Below are 23,717 nucleotides of genomic sequence, written 5' to 3'. Positions count from 1 at the left end.
TTTTTTTTTTTTTTTTTTTTTTTTTTTGTTTGGGATGTTCCTAGACTGTGTATAAAGGAAGGAAGAAGAAGACGATCGAGTACTCCGCGATTAAAAGCGTGGATAAATCGCAGAAAAACAAGATTCTCCAAGAAGTAAGCCGGCTAAACTCCGCTATCCTTTTTGGAAAGTAGTAGACTGTTCAAACGGTTATTTGATTAAAGATCTTGGTACATTTAGGATGGAAGTAGAACACTAGATTCTTTCAGCGACTGCTGATTTACATGTGTAAAATCGATGCAATGCTCATCTTAAATTTTACTCATTAGTGCTAAAAGAATACTTGTATTTGCCTTCTATCTGCACTAATAATGCTTTTCGGAACCTCGATATCACCAGGCCCGACATTACGTATATGTTATTGAATCAAAGACGCCAGTCCACTGTTTGTTCATAGATTCTAACGTAATATTCTACCTTCTCATCTAATGCAGGTCAGAATACTTCACTCCCTTGATCACCCAAACGTACTCAAGTTTTACTCCTGGTAACATTTGGAAACGCTCGTCAATGTTTCTAAAAGGATCTTCTAAGCAGTCATCTTCGACCAATTTTGTCGATTTACAATCACTTCAAATTAAACATTCATTTTGCCCCATGTTTTTGCATTCTTAAGGTATGAAACGTCTGCTCACTTATGGCTGGTGTTAGAGTACTGTGTTGGAGGAGATCTCATGAGCATCCTGCGCCAGGTACATCAAACAGTTGATCCCCATACATGGAATTATAGTTTTTGCAAGCTACCGTTAGAAACCTGTTTGGCTGTTCAATAAAAATACAGATCAAGTGTTATCACCGTGGAATTATAAGTTAAATTCTTCTAAATGGCCTTTCCCCATTCTTAACGTAACACAAGCTTCTGCTCACGAACAACACTGCCTAGTTCACCCTACTTTTATACAGAATTCCTTTTGCAGAGTCGGCTGTGATGCTTGCAACATATGAGATTTGGGCATTTTGTTCACTTTTTATTGTTTAATTTACAATGCTTCCAAATGTTCACGTATCTCATAAGTCATCTGTTCGGTTCTATAGAATATGGTTGGCCCTAGGGTATGTGGAGTGCACATTTCAAACGGTTTCTGCATACACCACTTGGCCTGCACGATCTTTTGTGTCATTTTGTGTGCAGGTTTAAAGTTTGAAGGTTCTCTCAATCTTTTGGCATAGTGAAAAGGGCAGAGGATTTAAAGTGCTTATGTCTAATCTTTGGAGTCTAAAGAATTAACGATATTAATTTGTTTTTGGATGAGTGGCAGGATGGAAAATTACCTGAAGATTCAATTCATGATCTTGCAAGTGATCTTGTCAGAGCATTGCAGTAAGACAGTCTTGGTTTATATGTTTCTGTATCCGTATCAGTATGTTTTTTAAACTCTTTGGTTGTATTGTTATATATAATCAAACAATTTCAGGTACTTACACTCGAAAGGAATCATATACTGTGATTTGAAGCCATCAAATATTCTACTGGACGAAAATGGACATGTTAAGGTATTTATGCCCCATTTTATTTAATTGGGTCACTTCCAGTAGTTACTATTTTATTTAATTTCTTACTTCTTGTCCTGTTATGCAGTTATGTGATTTCGAACTAGCTAGAAAGCTTAGTGAAATATCAAGAACAAATTCATCGGTAGGTCAAAATCATTTTATTGTAGTAGTCTTCTTACGCTTGAACTTTTAGTTTTGGACTCAACTCCCATCACATTATTATTCCCTAAGAAGTAGCTTACTGTTTTCTTTGATGCACTTATTTAGGTGCCACAAACGAAACGAGGCACACCCTGTTATATGGCTCCTGAATTGTTCAAGGAAGATGGTATCCACTCCTACGCGTCTGATATGTGGGCTCTCGGCTGTGTCCTATATGAATGCTTTGTGGGGAGGCCTCCTTTTATGGGAAGAGAATTCACTCAACTAGTAAAATCTATCCTCTCAGATCCTACCCCTATCCTCCCTGGTAGCCCTAGTCGTCCTTTTGTTAATTTGATTAATTCATTGCTAGTAAAAGATCCAGCTGAAAGAATACGATGGCCTGAACTTTGTGGTCATGCTTTCTGGCGAACTACAATCACTCCAGTATCTTTACCTCCAGAACCAGCTTTTGCAAATATGATAGATCAACATTCTAAAGCTTGTTTGTCGGAAAGAAATGGTGAAAAACTTGCACTGAACAGGACTTCTAGTTATCGAGAAAAAGATGCAAAGGGTATTTTAAGACCAAATGAAAATTCTGCTTTTGGCTCAAGTAAAAATGAAACACTTGCTAAAGGTACTCCAGGAAGTCAAAAAACTCAGTCGAAGGTTTCTAGTAGGGTAGTTGAGGAGAAGAAATTGAAAGAAACTCCATCTGCTTCCAAGGGAGTAAATCTTTTAAGACTTTCAAGGATAGCAAAATTAAACTTGCAAAGAGAGAATGATAAAGAAAATTACAGAAGACCCGTTTCTAGCAATATCGAAAATGATTCTGAGGTTGAAATTAAGAACACTGATATGGAGCTTGATTTTAATGAGAATGTTGAAGATGAGTCTCATGATGAACCTGATGAGTCTGATAATTTAAATTGCAATCAGGACGACAGGTCATCAAATCAGAATCATCAGGGGAAGATGGAAGAGGCTCAAATTATGGGAGGAGACCTTTCCGATTATTCACCGGCTGTTACTAGCAATGCCTCAGGTCTATCAAATAAGCATGATCAGGAATTACCATTGGGGCGTACAGAAGTGGTCGCTTCTTCACCTAGTGCTAGTCCTAGTCCTCAACTTAAGAACCAAAGAACCAAAGAAGGTTCAGCATATGCTCCTGATTCCGATTCTTTGAAGACATCCAATAACCTTTCTGAGTTTTTTTGGCATCAATCTGATCTTTCGGTCAAACCAGTAATGCCGAGCAGAAAAGCTGATAAAATGTCAGATGTTAATACTACTACCCTTCCTTTTGAGGGATTGCAAGCACCTGACTTTGTGAAGATGCCTAAGGAGCGGATGGATGTCATGAGCAGTAGGATTATTGCTACTCTCAGTGGAAATACTAGTATTGGAGAGAAGCAAAATATGATTAGATATCTTGAGATGCTTAGTAACAATGCTGATGCAGCAAATATTTTGACCAATGGGCCCGTAATGCTCATGCTTGTAAAAATGCTCAAGCAGGCCAAGGTTTTGCAATTGCGTGTTCAACTCACATCACTAATTGGCTTGCTTATTCGGCACTCTACTTTCATAGAGAATGACTTGGCAAATTCTGGTCTTTTAGTTTCACTTACTGATGGACTCAGAGATAGGCAAGAAAAAGTTAGGAGATTTTCTATGGCTGCTTTAGGAGAGTTGCTTTTTTATATTTCCACTCAGGTAGAGCATAATAGCAACGCCAATCCTCCAGAGTCTCCTTTGAAGGACACTAGATCCCCATCTGGATGGCAGGTACTTTGTTCTCTTTGGTTATGACTTATTTTTTATTATACTTATTCTCATTTAATAAACACTGGGGAGGCATATTGTGTTCGTTGATAAATTTTTACTAACATCCTGAAGTTGACTTCAATTCTGAAACCACTTACCGAGTAGCTGTTGTTTTCTGACGGTGCATTCCATAAAAGATATCTTATTTACGATTTTTTTAAAACCTTACTCTTATGAAGTTATTTCACTGGAACAGGTTCCAAATTCAATAATTTCTCTAGTCTCATCAATTCTTCGAAAAGGAGAGGATGATATAACTCAACTGTATGCATTGAGGACCATTGAAAACATTTGCAGTCAAGGAGTAACTTGGGCATCTCGCTTTACCATCCAAGATGTGATCAGCAACCTATGCTACATATATAGAGCTTCTGGGAAATCTGAGAATATGAGGCTCACTGCAGGTTCCTGTTTGGTTCGCCTAGTCCGTTTCAATCCTTCTTGCATTCAGTCAGTTACAGACAAATTATCTTCCAAGGACATGGCATGTGCCCTTGTTAAGGGAAATCCACGTGAGCAGCAAATCACCTTAAATCTTCTAAACATGATCATGTTTGGAGGTCATATCTTACCCAGCATTGGAAGGTACCTTCTACCTTTAATGGAGGAGAAGAATCTTGTCTCCAGTCTCGTATCCCTTATTGAGCAGGGAAGTGAAGTTATGAAGGGAAAGGCAATTGTTTTCGTGGCTTTTCTCTGTAAGAGTGTAAGACGATGGTTGCCTCACTTCCTTTGCAATCCCAGGTTACTTTCATCCGTGGACAGGCTCGCAAAGGAGAAAGACATCTTTGTCCAGCAGTGTTTGACTGGATCTGTGCATATCGTGGCATCTGTGGTGCCAAGTTTGTTGGATATGATTATAGGAGATATTCAACAAATGATGGGAGGACGACGTCTTGGGCATATCTCCTCTCCCCTTACTAGTCGTGCGGCTCCAAAGACCAACATTCACTTGTTTCCTGTTGTCCTTCATCTTCTTGGAAGTTTAACCTTTAAGCGCAAGGTTGTTAGTCCTCAGGTGCTGCAGCAGTTGTCTGATCTAATCAGGCATATAGAGACACCATTTCAGGTAGGGATATTTTGACTGCTAAATTCCACACACACATACACATCCAGTATTTTAAATTATATAATTATTATTTTTTCCTCTTGAATTTTAGTTTATCTTAGGTTGAAATGAGGAAAAAAAGATTTTAGATTGAACATATTAAATGAACTGACTGTTGGCATGCACACAGGAATATTACTGTTGCACCTCTGTAGAAATGTTATATCTGTAGAGTTTACGTACTCCACGAATCTATTGTGAAGAGAGTGGCTGAGTATAGATGAAACATGTGATAACATTGTTTCTTGATGTGTTTTTTCTTTTTCATGCTTCAATTCATTTACAGGGCAGGGATGACTTCCAGATAACCTTACTTCGGGTTATTGAATCCATCACAGAGGAATTCTCGGTCATACTTGAAAACCCAGAGATTTTTATCCATAAAATTCTCCCTAGTTTGGCTGTTCTTTACAAAGGAAACAAGGATGGAGATGCAAGATTCTTATGCCTAAAGGTTCTCTTCGACGTGATGGTCATTTTCCTGAATGAACCGTCCTTGGATGGGCAAAAGTTGGAGGATCTAAAGCAGATAGCAAATTTGCATTTCCTCCCTCTCTATCCTGCCTTGATAGAAGATGATGATCCGATACCCATGTATGCTCAGAAACTTCTCGTGATGCTCATCGAGTGTAACTACATCAAGATTTCAGATATTTTACATCTAAAGACAATTTCCCAATGCTTTGAGTTTTTGCTTGGCGACCTTTCAAATGCAAATGTAAGTAGTGTAAAGCTGTGTTTGGCGCTGGCATCTGCTCCTGAAATGGAATCACGAATACTTTCTCAACTCAAGGTCGTTAGAAGAATAGGAATTCTGTTAGAGTTTGTGTATGCCAAGGATATGGAGGATTTTCTCGAACCAACTCTTGGCCTTTGCAGAGCTCTCCTTCTGCGTTCTGTTAGTTGTAGAAAGGGCTTCATCTACTCAAAAGAACCGCTTCTTCTGGGTGATGGTACTACCGAGCAAAATGTTATTGTTAACCAGCAGGAATGCATTAGAGATATATCCGACTTCGGCAACAATTTTGGAGTCTTGTTGGAGTTGAGTGGCTCCTCAGAAGCCAATATTGCCGACATAGCCTCTGAATGTGTCGTGTTTTTAGTTATGGCGGCTCCTAGGGAAGGTACCACTGGTCTTCTGACAAATCTTCACAAGGTTAGTGTAATCCTGGAGTCCTGGCGGAGAGGTGGCTGCCTCTTGCTTGTGCAGAGAATGCTGCATTCCCTCGGTTATGCTTGTCGACAGTACTTGGCCTATGCAATGATATTATCGCTTTCCATATCTGAAATTTCACGGATTGAGGCTATTATATCTGAGATCAAGAGTTCAGGCACGTCACGTTTGGCTAATGATGCAATGCTTGTGGCTATGGAGTTGCAGCGGCTTCATCGTTGTATTTGAAACAAGTGAAGTTGTGAGTGGCTAAATTGCCCAACTCGTTTTTCTCGATTCAACCGACAATTTTTCTTTGATTTTGACGATGAACTCATATCTCGCAGGTACTTTGTAAAATTGTGCCCTGCAAGATCTTTTGTTCTAATTTTATCATCGTACAGAAGAGAAAGACCAACTGGAAAATGAGTGGAAAAAATGGATTTGAACTCCCCAAGATGGCATTGAAGGATACCCATCCAGTATCTACAGTGTTCCGAACATGGAACGTGGTTCTTGGTGAGTTCAATTGTTTATTTATTTGCTCATTTGTTACACACATTGTTACATGTCATCGAATTCTTATTGTATATATCTTTGTACTGTGAATTCCTTCCACTGACATCTGCGCATATCTTTTGCTTTATCAGAGCATAATTTTATTTCGTAAACTGTTAATGTGTGGCTCTCTTGTTTCAATGTGACCATAGCTTTACCTTTGTAGGATCACTGCTTAGGGATTTTAATTTCATAAAAAATTCATTTGGTTTTGAAAAAAATGCTGGTGAACATTGAAGTGTATAGCCTAATGCATTATGATACATAATGGAAGTTTTTTTTTTTTTTAAGAGTAGATAGGCTTTCTTGCCAAATGGTAGACATGTTGGTTTTCTTTTCATTAGGGAGCATCCTCTCCACATGAAGATAGGAGAGGTGTTTGACAACACTTTTGTTTAGATAAGGGTAACTTGTTCTTGTTGGATGTTTATCATCATAATAAACAATTTTAAAGATTAGTTAGACACTAATACGTACATAGTAGTAAATATAGATCAAACATTTGTTAAAGATTTGTTGTAAATACATTTCATCTTTGAGAGAATATAAATGCATAATCGAGTTATGTATTATTGTAATGTTTGTCTTAATTTTTTTAAAAATAACGTGTTCATGTCGTGTTAAATTTGATATCTTGTACTTGTATCTATATTTTTCAAACTTCTTAAAGAAGTTTGGAAAATATTGAAGTATTCATCTTAGTAAATAATTGCATTCACCAATAACTCCTATAGACCCAATGATTATGATTTGACTTAGAAGTAACACTTAATTGCCTTTCAAATACGTTCACCAATAAAGATGTCGAATCAAATTCCAAATTTCACATTAGTAAATATTTGACATTAATATAATTAACTTTTTTGTGGTAATGCTTATAATTTATGTTAAATGCATTACATTACGGTAGTTGCAAGTTACTTCCTTTATTTATTACCATATAATTTGTCTAAATTTTTAAAATTTAAATATTATGCTATAAATGTAATTAAACGTTTAATATATAACCTTCAAAATAGGCAAAAGATACTTTAAATAAAGTGTTTTTAATTTTTAGTTTTTAATAAAAGTAATTATATTTTAATCAGTTAGCATTAATTATTGAGTCATGTTTTAAGGTATGAGACAACCAATCTAATTTAAATTATTGGACTATTTTTTTTTTTTTTTTTTCTGTTTTATCCGTTGGTTGGTCCATGTAATAACGTTAAGTTGTCCCGTGGCTTTTTTTTTCCTACTTCATATAAATTTATTCCAATATAATAAAATTCTTTAAAAGCCATATGAACCTAGATGGAATAAAATTCAAGAGAGAAAGGAACTGACATGTTTAATATTGTTTATATATATATATATAACTTATTTAGTTTTTTTTTAATTAGTTGTATTTTAGGCAAATGTGTTAACTTAATTAATTATATTTAATTTTTCAATTTGATTGTCATACTAATTAAAATCATTAGTTTGAGAATAATTATTAATATTGACAGTTAAATAAAAATTTAAGGTATATTATAATATACTTATTGATAAATAGAAAATTAAATTATTTAAAATTATTTTAATAATTTGACTTAATCATGATAACATAAACTAACTAATAATAATTAATTATCTAGAAGTAATTAGTGAAATTAAAAAAAAAATTATTTATTCCTATAAAATTGTGAAGACATTCACTTCTTTATTTATTTTATTTTGAATAAACTCGATTAATTAATTTATTTTAATTTACAAAATTATTATAATTATTAATATAATAATTATTATTAGTCAATGTACACAAGTTAGTAGAATAACTCAACTTGTTAGGTATATGTTTTAGATTAATAAATCAAATGTCGAATCTCTTTACCTCATATTTTTTTGAACTAAAAAACACAATAAAATAATAATAATAATGGAGTTGAAGCCGAGTCGAATGGAGCCGAGTCGAAGTTGTATTTTCAAAAAATTTAACGGCCGAGAGGTAGCCGACCATTGGAGCGGAGGGAAATGGCAGAGAGACCCGCGCAGCCATCGTTTCCATTTTTCTTTGCTTTCACTTCTCCCCTTCTCTGCTTCCATTTCCACTCAATTTTCTCTTCCGATTCTCCGCTTAGATCTCTCCAACAAACTCCTCACTCACCCACCCACCCACCCACCCCCTTTCCCTCTGCTTTATTTGCTTGCTCAAGTTCGAATTCAATCGCGTAATCGCTTCAACTGGATCGGTACTGTATTTTTACCCCATTTTTCTGTGCTGTTCTTGATCGGATTCTTGGTGTTTTCTCAGACTCCGATGTTGTTCCCGCTTTCAATTTCGTGTATGTTGTGTGTCTTGACGGGTTTGGCGAGTTTTGTGGAGAAATGGGTTACAGTTGGGGTCTGATACATTTGGTCTTTGAGATTTGTGATGATGGTTATAGTTTGATGAAGGGCAGTTATCGATTATTTGAATTCGTGGGTTTGTGGGGTTAATTTGTTGGTTTTGTGCTAGATTACGGTTTTTCCAGCAGTCTCGGGTAACGTAAGAGTTGATCTGATTGTTTTTCTTAATTGCATAGGTGTGTTCATTGTTCTTATTTTGTTACCACCCCACTTTGCCCTCTCTGGATGAGTAGATCAATGGAGTTTGTTACTATGTCTAATTCTTTTCATTAGTTTATGAATTTTTCCCATCTTGGGTCACTTCAACTACTTGCCTCTGGCTCTGATTACTAAAGTTTTTCTGCAATGGCATTTTAGAAGTTGGTCGTTTCTTAAGCGGATAGATTCATGACTATGGAGCTTTTCGAAATTCATCCAGGCGAACTTAAATTCACTTGTAAGTATAAGTGAAATCTTGTTCTAATGCATAGTGAACATTCAATTACATATTATCAGGCAAGATGGCAGCGAGACCATTGCAGAATTTGACTTGCATAGTCTCGAGTTGTCTTAGATGAAAGCGTGAGATCCCACATCGATTGGGGAGGAGAACGAAACATTCTTTATAAGAATGTGGAGACCTCTCCCTAGTATACGCGTTTTAAAAACCTTGAGGGGAAGCCCGAAAGAGAAAGCTCAAAGAGGATAACATCTGCTAGTAGTGAGTTTGGGCCGTCACAGAAAGTGAGGCTTAAATTATGATATAAAAGATTGGTAGGCCTGGTTTAGACCGACTTGTTGCTTACATGTGCTCGCTTGTAATAAGAAGAAAGCATACCAAATCTTTTGAATTATTTAGCTAGTGGGAGTTTGTTTCTTGACCAGTGAAGTTGAAGCGTTCTATAACATTTACTTGTTAGTTAACTAACTTTTTAGAATATAAAAGATCCCAATGTCCCTACCTGTTTGTATCTGTAAAGAACAAAAGATAGAAGAATGTTCGTGCAGTGTTATTTTGACAAGTTTTGCACACTTTCTTTCTCCAGTTGAGTTGAAGAAGCAAAGTTCATGCTTGATACAACTTATCAATAAGTCTGAACAACATATTGCTTTCAAGGTACATTATTCCAAATGGATCGCACAAAATCTTTTCACTGTCGTGTTTGTTATTATTTTAATTAGTACAATTAGAAAGACAATGTTTTTACGAATAGGATCAGAACTTGAAAAGAATCCTAAAGCCTCGTTTAGCTTCCATGTTTAATATACGAGCTCTTTTCGCAGGTGAAAACTACATCTCCCAAGAGGTACTGTGTTCGACCTAATACCGGCATCATTAAGCCCAAGGATATGTGTGACTTCACAGGTATCTCTGCCTGTCATTCTTTTAAAATGTTGGTGGTGTTAACATAGATTTGGCTCTTGGACTTAACTATCGACTGCTTTCTATACACGAAACTGCCAATCCATCTTAAACCATTTCAAAGATGTATTAAGGTGGACAATTCGATGAAATTTCGAAAGCCTCTGAAAAGTTTTCTTTTTATTTTAATTTTATCATTTGTATTTATGCTGTTCAGCTCTGATGGATTACTTGCTCTTCACTCTTGGATCTATGCAGTCACCATGCTAGCTCAGCGTACAGCTCCAACTGATATGCAATGCAAAGACAAGTTCCTGGTCCAAGGCACAGTCATCTCCCCTGGAACACCTGAAGAGGACATCACATCTGACATGGTGAGAATTTGTAGTCGTTGCTTGTTTTGCAGGCCTTTTTCTAAGATTTTTTATATGCAAGGCAGTTTGCAAGAGATAGTGGCATGCACATTGAAGAGAAGAAGCTGAAGGTTTTTCTTGTAAGCGCGACACCACCCCCTGTCTTGCTACCAATTAATGGAGAGTTGAAACTAGATTCAAATCATGAAACTTCCATGCCAAGAGATAGAATGCAGACAGGAGTTGAGAACATACCTCCACCTAAGGTAAGGCTAACTGTGCACCTCTCACGTGTGTATGTTTTACTTCTCTCTCCTGCTAGTCTCCAGCTACTTCGTTCTGATTGGAGGACGGCGCCTAGTTTCAAATTATGAGGATATTATAATATGCGTATATGTAATATGGTATGAGAATCCCACATTGGCTGTGGAGGAAAACGAAATACCCTTTACAAGACAATATTTGCTAGCGGTGGGCTTGGGCCGTTACATATGATTTTTAACTGAAGCATATAGACTGTTTAGAGTTAGTATACGTAGGTTTACTTTTGATGGAAAAACATCATTTGGATTGTGGTTGAACTTTTTTTTTTTCAGAATTTATCTCTTGATTGGAAATTGATGTATTCTAGGTTGCTAAGGATTCCAATGGACTCGATACCCTTCAACACATAGATGAACTTAGATCAGTTGATACCCCAGTAGTGTTATCTCCACCTTATAAGGTATGGCCATGCAAACAACTCTGTCATGTCATAACTGCTTATATTTATATTCTTGTCATTGTTGTCTTCTCCAGTCAAAATAATAAATATTCTTGTCAGTCTCTCTCTAGTTTTCATTTGTAAAGGGGATTTCCCATAGAGGTATATGCCTGTTTTCCATTGTTACATGCTCGAAATCCTTGAGTTTCTCGTCTTAATATTGCATGAAAAGCTACGTATGGTTGTCGTATGGTTATCGATGTTCTACCTTCTTTAAATATATATTCCGTCTTTTTTCGTTGTGTGTTTGAATGATATTATGCGTATCAGGTAGCCGAGGGAGTTGAGAAAATTGATACTAGTAAAGATTCAGATGAGAATAGAGCAGCTGAGGATGCTGCAACGAGACGAAATGAGGATATGGTGGCTGAACCAATTGGCAATATTGAAACTACACCAGATGAGGATATTAAGGAATCGAAACCAGCGAATGGTCTGCCAGAGTTAAACTTAACAAAAGACTTTGAAGAGCTGAAATCAAAGCTAACGCTCATGGATGCGGAACTAGAAGAGGTATATGTCTTCTTTTGAAGCTAGATTATCAAGTATGCTCTGTTGCAATGTTTATTTCCTTATGCTTCTAACTATGTCTCTACTTTAACTCACTAAGCAATCTAACTCCTCAGCAATTACTTACCTCCTCCTTTCCGTTGTCTCCCACGTTAACAACGTTCCTTGTTCTTCCTTCCACGTCATTACTCGGCTAGGTATTCGTCGATACAACAATAATTGCCTCCTCAAGAGCGTACTTATGGTGCGGGGTCAAATCTTCTTAGAAAGGAAAATATAATTCGTTTTAGTCGCAATCTTATTAGTAATGCATATACATAAAGAGCAAGGATTCATAACGCCCAGTGTAGCTTTCATGTTTGTTAGTTGCTACTAGATATAACTATTTTTTCTGCTAACAATGAATAGTTTATGAAACCTATGCAGGCTGAAGCTACCATAATGAGGCTGAAACAGGAGAGGACAGTAACTACTCGGGAAAGGGAAATGCTCAAGCGCGACTTAGTAAGTGTATTTTTAGTCTTTACCATAATAGGCTTAGATCAGATGCAAGCAAGCTCGTATCAAAACCCATATTCATGAAAATGACAATCTTAGCGTATCGAGTTGCTTCATCGATGTTTCATTAGTTTGGGAATGATTAAAAATGTGATTTGAGTTACTCGTCCCTTCGTCATCTTTGAAAATGACGTGGGATAGTTTTCTCAATCGTAGCATCGTATCGAGTGGTTTCATCGATGTCTCGTAACCATTGTCACCGTTTTTGGAATGGAGGAACCTATCAGTTGGAGCCTTTATTCATGATGGGTTCTTATCATTACAGTATCGAGGCACCCTGATACTGATTTCTTGATGTAGGAGACATGGAGAAGAACTTGGCAAAGGAGTATCAAAGTGGGCTTCCCCTTAATATATGTTGTGATGGCTGCTTCTATCAGTCTTCTTATTGGATATTTCATTCATCCCTAGCAGAAGCACAACAAATCAATGAGGGCCCCATCAGGTATTCATGGAAATATTTTGTGTTTAAGATCCTGTTTATCAGAATCCATTGTCTTTGTTGTATATTGACTTGATGTGTGTTCTTGCAGTCCAATTGTTTTTGTTGTAAAACATTTTTTTCCTCGATTATTTTATCGCCTACACAAATACGGATATCTAAATACTCGAGTTAAGAAAGTGAGTGGGGGGAGATTTGAACCTTTATTCTCGAGAAGATAGTTCATATCAATCAATGTTCACTCATGACCCTCGCACCATACGGTATAAACTTTCAAACTAAGTTAAAACCGTCGTTATTCAATTGGAATGATGTAAATATCATTCCTTTGAACCATTGTTAAACGTCTTTAATATTTTTTTTAATTGATAGATCTATTCGATACAAAATTGAATTTTATGGCTTAAGACTAATTTTTGAACATGGTGCTAAATTAGGCTATAAATTTTTGAACATTTTTGTGAGGTTTCACTATCGGTTGGAGAGGGAAAGGAAACTTCCCTGGTAAGGGTGTGAAAAACCCCCTGTAGGAAACATGTTTTAAAACTGTGAAACTTACAACAGTACAAACGGGCCAAAGTGAACAATATCTATTAGCAGTGGGTTTAGGTCGTTGCAAATGGTATCAAAACCAGTCACTGAACAGTGCAAGACACTAGTCGGAGTAGGGCTAGACCTTCTCCCTAACGTGACCTACTCCCTAACGTGTTTTAATGTAATTAACTTTTTGTACTTTTTTTTTTTTTTTTTTAAGTGTACAATACTTTTAATGTATTAAAATGGGCTTCTCAATAAATAAAAGATCCAATTTATTTGTAAATAATTATGCTATTTTATATTTCTAAATAATTAAAATGCATTAACTAAATAATATATGCTACAAAGAATTTAAAATAAAATATAATTATTGCAAAATAATTTTTTTTTCAATTTTTCAAATAGGTCGTATGAACACTCATTGGTACAAGAATAATATTAAAAAAAAAAGAATAAAATGGAATAAAATCAAATGACAATCGAAAATATTTTGATTTGGCAGTTGCCAATGCCACCTCACATATTCTTCTCTTTGCGCGGCGAAAGTGGAGAGAGAGTGAGAGAGAGAGAGAGAGAGAGAGAGAGAAAGAGGATTGTCTTCCGGTTCAAATATTTCAGATAAGAAAACCAAAGACATTGCGAAGAAGAGAGAGACGGAGGGAAAAATTCCCGCTCTCTCTCTCTCTCTCTATATTGCTTCCTCCATAGGGTTTCCTCTTACCGCATCCACTGTTTTTTCTTCTCTTCTTCATGTCATTCGGCCCCCCACTTCCGCAGCATTTCTCTCAAATTTCTCTAAGTTCGTTTCGGCAATTAATCCGAGTTTTCCTGCTTTCTCGGCGGTTCCATGGGTCTGGATGATTGGAGGAGCTCTCGTGCAGGTTAGTCGCGGTTTGCCGCCATTTCCTCATTGTTCAAAGCTCGTTTCGCGCTACGCTTTTATGAGTTTCCTTTTCTTTTCTTTTCTTTTTTTTGGTTTATTTGCTGCTTTTGATTTGCTATTCTGGTATATGATTTTTCGCTGTTTCTCATTTGTTTTGTTTTATTATGTTGCTTTCTTTGTTCGATTGAATATTTGGTTATTCTGCTTGCATTGCATGTCGTTTGATTGTTCGTATTATGAACAGTTGAACGAGTCGTCGTTTTTCCTGCGTGCTCGTTTTTGTTATTGCCTGCAAACTATATTATTTTTGGTATTGAACGAGTTATATAGTTAGACTACTCAGTTGATGTTTTTTCCGGCTGAGCACTACCGCTTTTTTTTTTAATAAACATATTTAATTTTGTACTTTAGCTCTATATTTCGAGTGTAATTTAGCGACGAGGAAATGATTTCGTTATTACTGCAGGTGCGTTCGTCTCGCTGTTTTTTTTTTTTTTTTTTTTTTTTTCTTTTTGCAGTTAGCTTCTTTGATTCTTGTGTGTGTGTGTCTGTCCATGATTATAAAGATGTTTTTATTCCCAGCGGTGTAGAATCTCTTCCTGACGGTACATAATACATTTGCCTGGTCTCAATGGTATGCTCAGTTGGAAATGGGAGAATGGCAGTGATGACAAGGCTTCTGGCTGCAGGGAGTTTCTCCCGAACTATTGCTGGTAAACCGAGACATTATAAGTTTTTTATTTTTTTCTACATTTTTAATGATTTTGTTTGTTTGGTTGTCAAAAGTCGTTGTTGTTAGATTGATCATTGTAGGAATAATTCCACGACCATCTTTTTAGTTACATGTCATCTTTCATTCAGAGTCATAATTAATGTCCTTTTACTATTGGACAGAGGAAGTTGGTCATCAGAAATTAGCTTCTGAATTTATCTGCAGAGAACTTCGTGATGCAGATGAAGCAAATTTAATTGATGAAGAAGGTGTGTACCTAATCCTACTTTAATTATTGCATGGTAAAGTGCCGAATGTTTTATTTATATTTACAAACGAACATTCTTTTTTATTATAGAACTCATATTTTTTATGGTACTGTGGAATGAGTAATGACGTTATTGTTAGTCGGTGGTTGGATTTTTGAAGCAGCTTGTTGACTCTCTCTCTCTCTTTCTATGTATATATTTACAGATATGCACGTCTTTGGTTTGAAGCCTATGGTTGATCCTCTGAACTTGGTAAGGTTTGATGACATTAGTAGTTTATCTATTTAATGTCCTGTCATTTTTACAATGATGAAGCAAAACAATTTTCTCAGACGGTCCTTTTCAGATCTTGTTTCACCACTTCGCAGCTTTTGTTACTTTTTTGGATAAGGTGTATCCAGTGTATAAGAATCTACAATCTTATGTTTTCTAATTCATTTAAATTTACCTTTTCCGTCCTTTTATTTGATCGTGTAGGTTTCCTGCAATATTTGTAAGAAGCCAGTAAAGGCCAGTCAATATATCATTCATTCAGGTTTGTTATTATTATTATTTTTGTGGGTAGGGCACTCCCTATTTCTCGTTTTCTGCAGTCAAATTATGTGAAGTTTCCCGCCTTTTGTTGTCTGATATGGTTTTAATGTGTACTTTTATTAATGTTTTAAACTCTTTTTTAGATATTAGCGTATCTGTGTCCAATGTTGACATCAACTCACAAGGATAAGTTTCCATGCTTGTATTCTGCTATACTCAGCTTAATGCTAGGGTTAGATCTCATATTCATAGTGTTTATACCCATTTGAAGAAATATTTTATTTTGAACGTTATAGGGATTCCATCAATACTTGTTTGGGTTGTAATAAATTCTGTGGTCATTTTGTACTCCGATTCAAATCTTTTGGTAATATCAATTGCAATCCAAACTTGCTACTGCTTTTTGTTCTGTTTTTTTACCTGTTTATAATTAATTTTTACCTTATATTATGGTTGAGGTATATTAGTATCAGTATGAGGTTTGTATTATATTTTGTTAGTTTAACTTTACACTTGAGTGGACCAATGGATTTTGAAAATTATTGTCAGGATCCCCATTGTAAACTCTTATATGCATTAGGTTGGACATGATGCTTTCCTGAGTTATCTTCATGTCATTTTATCAGAACTATGCAGGTCACTAGGTTCCGGACAAGGAACTATTATGGACCTTGATAGTGGGATGGGCCATAGGAAACACTCCAGGAAGGAGAAGAAAAAGTTGCTACCTGCTGATGCTAGTATCCTTCCATATCACATTGATTTTCTGATTCTAATTGGAAGATGAACCTCTCTCTTTTGGTCTTCCCATTGTTCCAGTTTCTTTCATGCTTGAGTTTGTGCTGAATTTGAGAAAAGTTGTTCAATGTAGTTATGAGCTTCTTCTCTCTCTCTTTCTCTCACTCCCTTTTACAATTTCTCGGTGCAGGCTAGTCTTGTTATTGGGTTTACATATTTTTTAGTTCTTAATCTCTCATAGATAAATCAGCTGTGGAGAAAGAAGGGTCTGAATCAACATATGCTGACTATTCTTCTGCATCTGTGTTTCCAATTAGTAATGAATTTGAAATGGTCAAGTTGACAAAAAGTAAATCCTCCTTTATCCATAGTTTGTGCTATCTTTTAATCTTTTTCTTTTCTAATTTTTGACGTAGGATATGTGAGGATTACTATTATTATTATTATTTTTCTTTTATACTGTTGTGGCTAGAAATACATATGTTCTGAATCCCCACGTGATCTAGGTGCAATAATTTTATATTGAGTAATTTCTAATACTTGTAATGGTAGTGCCTGGATTTCTATTGTTTTGTTCCTGTATGTACTAGTGCAACCATGGAGAGGGAAACTCATTCTCTGCCTGTAAAATATAATGATTTAATGCTTGATCTTCCTAGTGTTTTAAGGAATAGCCATGGCCTGTGTAAGCATCCATCTTATTTGAACAAGCATAAGTGTAACTGGCCTTCTTTTGAGATGTACTCTGGTTCTCGTCTCCTCTTATGAACTTTTGTTGGCTTAAGTAAATACATGTTTCAATACTAGTGATTTAAGGTTTGTATTTTAAGCCATGATATATATAGGTGAGCCAGTCTTCAAGTCAACTTTAATTGGCATGCCATTGCTGAGCAACATACTAGGCGAAATATAATTTAATGATTTTTCAACCTTCCAATAAACAATGGCTTATATAAGTTGTTACATATTATTTATTTTCCTTCAGGAAATTCAACTTGTACTGTGGCGCCTATACTGGATGATAGTGCAGGAGTCTGTCATGGTGTTGTAGACCATTCAGATAGTCCGATACATCCTTCCACAAAACGATCCAAATTGTACACAATTCTTCATTTTTTTAAATGGAATTTCATTGTTTTATGATCTATGATCAATTATTATGTGTACAAAACTTCCTGTTTGCCTCTGAAATTTTTCATCAATGTTTTCTTCTGGTTTTATAGTTTTTGGTGATTTTTTACTTCATTGGTGTGGCTACTTGTTCTTTTCACTTCATATGAGAGCTTGTGTCCTTGAATTTTTTCTCAATCTTAAATGTGTGTGCATATACAGATATATATATTTGGAAGGGAGGACATTCCGTACGTTGTTTTGCTAAGGGAGAGTTTATGAAGATTTTTCTATTTCTTTCTTTTGGTCCTTTTTGTTGCAAGTTGGTGCGTCTACTTTTATGAACTGTAGATTATTCAGATAAGTTATAGTAAGCCTTGTAATCCACTAAGCTGGAAAGGTGTATTGTTTGTCAATGGTGTCTATGCTTTTCAATATTTTCTAGCGCATTGAATTGTTGTTATAACATTCTTAAAAATACATTGTCCATATATATATATATATATATATATATATATATATATATATAATGAAGATAAGAAAACACTATTGTTAAAACAAATTTATTATAAGGGAAGGGAAGCAAGAAATGCAACTCAAGCTAAGGGCTAGGAATATTGCCAAAAATCTCCCCAATTAGGCATGATATAAAGGGGAAAATGAAAAAATGTCAGTGTCAGGAAGTTTGAAGAGACAGCTAAGATGGATTCAGTGCCAAACTGCACTAATTTCCTAGCTAGCCGAACCCTTTCCTTTTTGTTCAGAAAGTTTCATGGACTATTTTTCTGAGTTTGGGCATCTAGATTAATGGAGATGTTATAATTTGACCATTTGTTAAAACATAGTCATCATGTATATGATTCAGTTCTCTTTATGTTCTTGTAGGATAACTGGTGAAGGGCTGTTACTGGCATCTGATTTAGAACCATCGTCATCTAAAACAAAAATTAAAAGTGAGAAAATATGCCCCTGAGGCTAGTTTCCCCTCCTTCTCTGTCATTTTCTTTTGCGCAATGTATGTAAATGTTATAACATTGCTAGAAATATGAGAGTAAAGCATATTAGTTTGCAGTATACATTTGCAACGTATAGAGCTTTATTAGTTTCCGCTTGGGCAAAAGTCCGTTCAACTTGAAATATTAGCTGCATACATACTTGTGTGCATATATCTGAGCCAGTAGTTGAAAGAAAATTTAGTTTGAGTTAGTAGCTTCTAAAAATTTTCTGATGTTCAGAAATGAAGATTCATGAATATTGGAAACTCATTTTTTATTGTAAATAGAAATTTCTGGGTCTTCTGATTACATTCTATAGAGACGTTTTAAATTACTGAATAGGCTGTAGTTCTTTCTGTTGAGTTCTTGCATGTCCTCTTTTGCTTTGCTTGATGACAATTTTTTGATCTTGTCCACCAGATGATCCATTTCCCCTTGCAAGTAAAATATACTACTCTCAAAGAAATAATCGTTTGCGCTCGACCCTTAGTTATCTTTACTGGGAGGCTGTTTCATCTAGCAAGGAAATTTGTAATATGGTGGATCATGGAATGACCAAGGAAAATATAAAACAATTTCATAGTACTTCCCAGGAGGAGGAGTCTCAAGAACAATCAAGTGATGTTATTGGAAAGAAGGTATAGATCTCTATTATTTTAAATGTTTCATTTCTATCTTTTATGTAATGGTTTCTCAATGTTTCGACCCATACACACATATATTTAAAGACATGGCTTCGTTGCATAGTCAACATTCAGCTTTCTTTTCATTCTTTATTTCTTTCACCCCTCTTCCATGCTGATTAAGTTTGGACATAGTCTAACATATTGACCAAAGGCAGCCTTTCTGTTTGATTGGAAGCATGGACACAGATAAAGGGCATTATAGAGACAAATTTATTTTTGCACACTAATGCATTCAAATGTAATGAATTTTATATTTTTAAGAAATTAAGATAGACTTCTCTTCTAATCCATTCATTTTCAAGGCTACTTATTATCTTTTTTTGAACTTTATATTAGTTTTTGTTTATGTATATGTTATAGTTTGCTATATAAATATTTCTAGTCTTGATGAAAAAATCTTTTTTAAAAAAATCTTTTTCTTCATTTTCTTCAAATATGTCCTGTCTCCAAGATTGAAAAAGTAATAAAAGAAAGAACACTTTAAAATGTATATCAGACATGTTGGACGAGTCACTCTGCTAGAATATAGTTTCTGTGCCTCTTAGCTGCTGGATGGATATATTTTCTGCTTTTGTGCCATGCATAATTTATCTTCAGCCTGAGAGAAATTGTGTGTCTTGTGGTTATAGAAAGTCAGCATGTAGCACTGCTTTCCCCACAAATTTTCACTTGATTATGACGATGTATGGCCACTTAATCTCTCATGTGTGTTAAATGACATTATTGCACAAATTATGTTCCTCTAGTATAGTCTTCTGTTGTACTAATTGTAAAATTTTACCTGAGAATCAGCTTGCATCATTTTATGATCAGGATGACTGATGTAAAACAATCGCTCTTCCTTGGAAAACAGATGGATAGTCATTCCTTAACATCTGCATGGAAATCTGACCGTAATCTGGCCATATTCTCATCTGGGAAATGTCTGCCTGCTGGTGGTGCCTCAACTAAGTTTGTTACTGGCAGCAGTGTTGCATGGCCACAGATTGCTCCAGTTGAATTAACACAAAAGAAACTATCTACCTAGAGGGCTAGATCTAACTATTTTGAAGGTAACTCAGATGCTGCTTCACGTAGTTTTCAAATTTATTCCCCCCTTTAATTGATTAGCTCGTTTTAGTGATAATGTCGCTAGTAACTCTGAAGACCAAACATTTTAAAGCTTGAGTGTAGCCCAATGGACTTGATTTCGAAGTATCTATTACTCCAACTAAAAGTCGTTTTGGCTTTCACCATCTCTTTTGAGGATCCTTTTCAAATGGAAAAATGAAATTGGCAAAAAGAATTGCTACCATATGATGAAATCCTTACATTCTTTTGAGAGTGAAATTTAGTGTTAGCTATCAGTAGGAGTATATTAGGATCGTATTCATAAGTAGAAGCAAGTTTCTTGGAAGACAATAGAGGGGTAGAGGAGGTTAAGCTATTATATAGTTGTCTGACTTGATCTTGGTAAAAAAGGAGGTATGCAACTCCTTAATTGGGATTATCTTACTACTATATTTCTTTTTCTTTAAGCTTTCAGTAAATTTCCAAGATATTCACTATCTTTCACATCCTAATGATAGTGACATTAATGTTATTTCAAATAAAGAGAGAAAAATGCTAATTATTATCAGCCACGATTTTGCAGGAAAACCACTGGAAAGTAGGCAACAGCCAAGCGGAAGTGTTCCTGTTGTACAGAAGTCTAGGTGGCACTTTTTTGTAGGCACAGTGGTACATATAATTAACCTTAAAACTTCAAGTTTGGACCAAGAATCTGTATTTTGATACTGGCATTGAAAATCATTTAAAATTATTCATTCATTTTCTTTGTATTTAATCTCTTCTGTTCACTGCAAAGAGTAAATATGTCCTTCACCCACTTCAAATATGATCATTTTAGGTCCCTGAATGGTACTTTTTTTCTGGAACCTCGGGTAAAAATCTTGTGCAGACTCTTCCTCTTTCCAAAACATATATACTAGCTGACAGTAACAGAGGTGAAGGAATTAAATCATGATTTATTTGTTCTCTTTTCTCTGGAAGCTAGATTCTAGGTTTGGTTGAAGTTTCTAGGTTGAGGTTTAGGTTATAGAGTCTCCTGATTATTTATAGTGCTTATACATAGTAAAACTATATATGGTAAATGACATATAAATAGCCATATATATCCACTCAAGCAAAGCTTTGAAAATGTATTTGTATTCTCTCTTCTTATCGTAATATTTTTAGTCATCAATACAAATCATTTAGCTTGTATTCTCCTTGCATTTTCTCTCATGTTGTTTGTGTTTATTTAGATCGAGTGTGTGTATTGTTGTACATTATCTATAGTCATCAATACAAATCATTTAGCCAATATTCTTCTTTCATTTTCTCTCTCCTGTTCTTTGTGTTTATCTAGATCGAGTGTGTTCGTTGTTGTGCGATCTTAACATCGAGAATTTAATAACTTAGGCTGTTCTTGTTCTGGAGATGATTAACCAAAGTTTTCCCGGCATGACGAAATAATATGCTAACTTTAGCATTGATGATTGGATAATTGACCAGTCTTTCATTAGTAGGTCAATGCGTGCTGAAATTTACTGATATTTTGTGGTGGGTGCGGGTGGCTCTTATTTTCTAGAATGACTTTTCAGAGTCGGTGGAAATTTAGTGCGTTTGTTCAAGTGAAAATAAAGTGGAAAATCTCAGGAGCAGCCTTTTGTCACCAGCCAGCCAGGTATCCACACTTTGCAGCAGTGTAATTAGGCACAAGATAGTGTGGTGCGGTGAGAGCAATGTTGTATACTCCGCATTACTGGCCAACATCTATGGCTGATATTTCAATGCGGAGGTAAAAGGAAGAAATATCTGCCACTTTCGTCACTGTCTTTTGTCTTTTGCTATACATAATTGAATTGGTTTTTTTACAAACATGTGAACTTGAATTTGATGTGATGCCCTTTCTCGTCTTTTTCCCATCATGCAGGGCAAGCTTTCGAAAGCTACTTGGCTAGGGTGATTGAGTTGCCCGGTATCACAATTTTACTCTTTCAAATTGACTACACTATTCTCGATTTATTCTTATTTTAAGTCAGTCAACTTAAATTTAGATTGTGTCTAGCACAAATGATCTACTTCATAGCTTTTACCTCCGTTCTTTTTGAAAATAGGATTGGAAAATGTTTTGAAAAGCATTTCTGAGAACGTAGATGTTCTTAGCAAGAACAAAATGGGACAAAACCTAATAGGACAACATCAACATTGATAACATATAATTAAGAAGATTTGACAACTAATTGTTTTTCTTATAGTACATTACGAGACTAGTCCTTGGTAGATGTTGATATAGCAACCGAAGAGTCATACGACAAAATTGCTACAAACTTGGGGCATTGCCAGGTTTATTTGGGGAAATGTAGTTTGAATTTTAGTGATTTTGAAAACTTTAGGTCTCCTTTCATAGTCTTATAGGTTTTTTTTTTTAATTGTGTTTGTTTTCTCACAATTTTTTACATAATTATTTGTTAACGTAACATTTGAATTTTTACCCTAAACTCTAAAAATAAAATAATTTTAAAAAAAATTATATTTCTTTTTAGTTTTTTGAACTTTGCATGAAAACGAATTTGAAAAAATGTTTATAAAACTTATAATCTTATAATTTTAGGGATGAATGAATTTGGAATGTATGGTTGTATTTGTAATCCCTCTTTTTTTTCCTTCTCATTTTTAGCGTAAAATTATAAATTTAGTTCTAATCCTTTAAATTTGTGTTTATTTGAATCTTATAAAAAAGTTTATAAATGTTCTTATCATATATTTTGAACAATTCTTTAAATCGAGATCAAATTTCTGACTTTCCTATCAGACACAAAAAAACATGAAAGACACGTAAAGATGTTTCCTAGCAAAGATGGAGACGACTTTCCTGTCTCTGTCCCACATTTCATTCTTCATTCCCACAATTTTTTCTGTTGAATTTCGCAAGATTGAGACATGATTAAGACGTGAATAGTTGAACTATGCATACTAACTTAGAAGATTCCTTTACTTCGGTTTTAAATTTTTGTTCATTATAAATTTCTATATATACTGCTAATAGGTGAAGCTTGAAGCTTTTCTTTTTTAAATAAATATAAATAATAACTTTTACATTTTAAAACATTTTAAATTGAGGTTGGGAAACATTTGACAATAAATTAATTATTTTTTTATATATACAATATAATTTTTTTAATATCTGACTAAAAGTGTAACCATTTTTTGTAGTGGTGATTGAATTAATTTCTTTTATTATTATTTTTAATTATTTATTAGGACTTACATTTCGTGTCAACAATTGATTAATGGATGAATGCTTTTACGTCGCTATCATTTTTTATTTATCTCAAATAAATATAAGATTCCAAATTTGATATTTTTCATATAAAAAAAACATTATCTTAATTCATTGTATTTTTTTCCTTAGATGACACAAACACCAAAGCTTCATATATTATAAAGTTTTTATCCAACCCTTTAAAAAGTTAATTTATAATTCGAAAACGCATTTTAATAAAACTTTAGTTATGGGTTCTTTTTGTTTTTAATATACAAAAAAAAAAAAAAAAAAAAAAAAA

General features: G+C 34.9%; 3 protein-coding genes across 15 annotated transcripts in view; all 3 read left to right on the top strand.

Moving 5' to 3' along the window:
- The window catches only part of LOC111479319 (serine/threonine-protein kinase RUNKEL), a 6,987-nt gene extending 546 nt beyond the window's left edge, over positions 1-6,441 (top strand). The window contains exons 2-11 of the mRNA XM_023123894.1: positions 45-134; positions 474-526; positions 656-731; positions 1,299-1,360; positions 1,455-1,533; positions 1,619-1,675; positions 1,801-3,468; positions 3,704-4,576; positions 4,902-6,030; positions 6,116-6,441. Of these exons, the coding sequence (XP_022979662.1) occupies positions 45-134; positions 474-526; positions 656-731; positions 1,299-1,360; positions 1,455-1,533; positions 1,619-1,675; positions 1,801-3,468; positions 3,704-4,576; positions 4,902-6,017 (4,074 nt within the window). The 3' untranslated portion in view covers positions 6,018-6,030; positions 6,116-6,441. The remainder of the gene's footprint in view (positions 1-44; positions 135-473; positions 527-655; positions 732-1,298; positions 1,361-1,454; positions 1,534-1,618; positions 1,676-1,800; positions 3,469-3,703; positions 4,577-4,901; positions 6,031-6,115) is intronic.
- Positions 6,442-8,329: 1,888 nt separating this feature from the next.
- LOC111479423 (vesicle-associated protein 2-2-like) lies at positions 8,330-12,827 on the top strand. Of its 7 annotated transcripts, XM_023124084.1 has the most exons (11): positions 8,330-8,539; positions 9,054-9,132; positions 9,722-9,792; positions 9,960-10,041; positions 10,297-10,412; positions 10,478-10,657; positions 11,023-11,115; positions 11,425-11,667; positions 12,091-12,168; positions 12,523-12,653; positions 12,716-12,827. In XM_023124084.1, the coding sequence occupies exons 2-10, from the start codon at positions 9,084-9,086 to the stop codon at positions 12,631-12,633; spliced, it is 1,023 nt and encodes a 340-aa protein (XP_022979852.1). In that variant the 5' UTR covers positions 8,330-8,539; positions 9,054-9,083; the 3' UTR covers positions 12,634-12,653; positions 12,716-12,827. The 7 variants fall into 7 exon arrangements, with proteins under 7 accessions (XP_022979852.1, XP_022979857.1, XP_022979858.1 ...); XM_023124089.1 differs by having other exon boundaries at positions 9,057-9,132; positions 12,523-12,827; XM_023124090.1 differs by having other exon boundaries at positions 12,526-12,827.
- Positions 12,828-13,739: 912 nt separating this feature from the next.
- On the top strand, positions 13,740-20,953 carry LOC111479416. Of its 7 annotated transcripts, none has more exons than XM_023124071.1 (12): positions 13,741-14,082; positions 14,729-14,797; positions 14,979-15,065; positions 15,271-15,317; positions 15,543-15,600; positions 16,226-16,339; positions 16,588-16,686; positions 17,323-17,434; positions 18,333-18,400; positions 18,863-19,080; positions 19,982-20,180; positions 20,762-20,953. In XM_023124071.1, exons 1-11 carry the CDS (start codon positions 14,049-14,051, stop codon positions 20,153-20,155), a joined length of 1,080 nt encoding a protein of 359 aa, XP_022979839.1. In that variant the 5' UTR covers positions 13,741-14,048; the 3' UTR covers positions 20,156-20,180; positions 20,762-20,953. The 7 variants fall into 7 exon arrangements, with proteins under 7 accessions (XP_022979842.1, XP_022979839.1, XP_022979838.1 ...); XM_023124069.1 differs by having other exon boundaries at positions 13,743-14,082; positions 16,579-16,686; XM_023124073.1 differs by having other exon boundaries at positions 13,743-14,082; positions 14,675-14,797; positions 16,579-16,686.
- Positions 20,954-23,717: the final 2,764 nt, after the last annotated feature.

Source organism: Cucurbita maxima, unplaced genomic scaffold (genome assembly GCF_002738345.1).
Source record: "Cucurbita maxima cultivar Rimu unplaced genomic scaffold, Cmax_1.0 Cma_Scf00005, whole genome shotgun sequence".
Classification (NCBI taxonomy): Eukaryota; Viridiplantae; Streptophyta; class Magnoliopsida; order Cucurbitales; family Cucurbitaceae; genus Cucurbita; species Cucurbita maxima.
The sequence above is the reverse complement of the archived record's forward strand: the minus strand, read 5'-3'. Positions and strand labels throughout refer to the sequence as shown.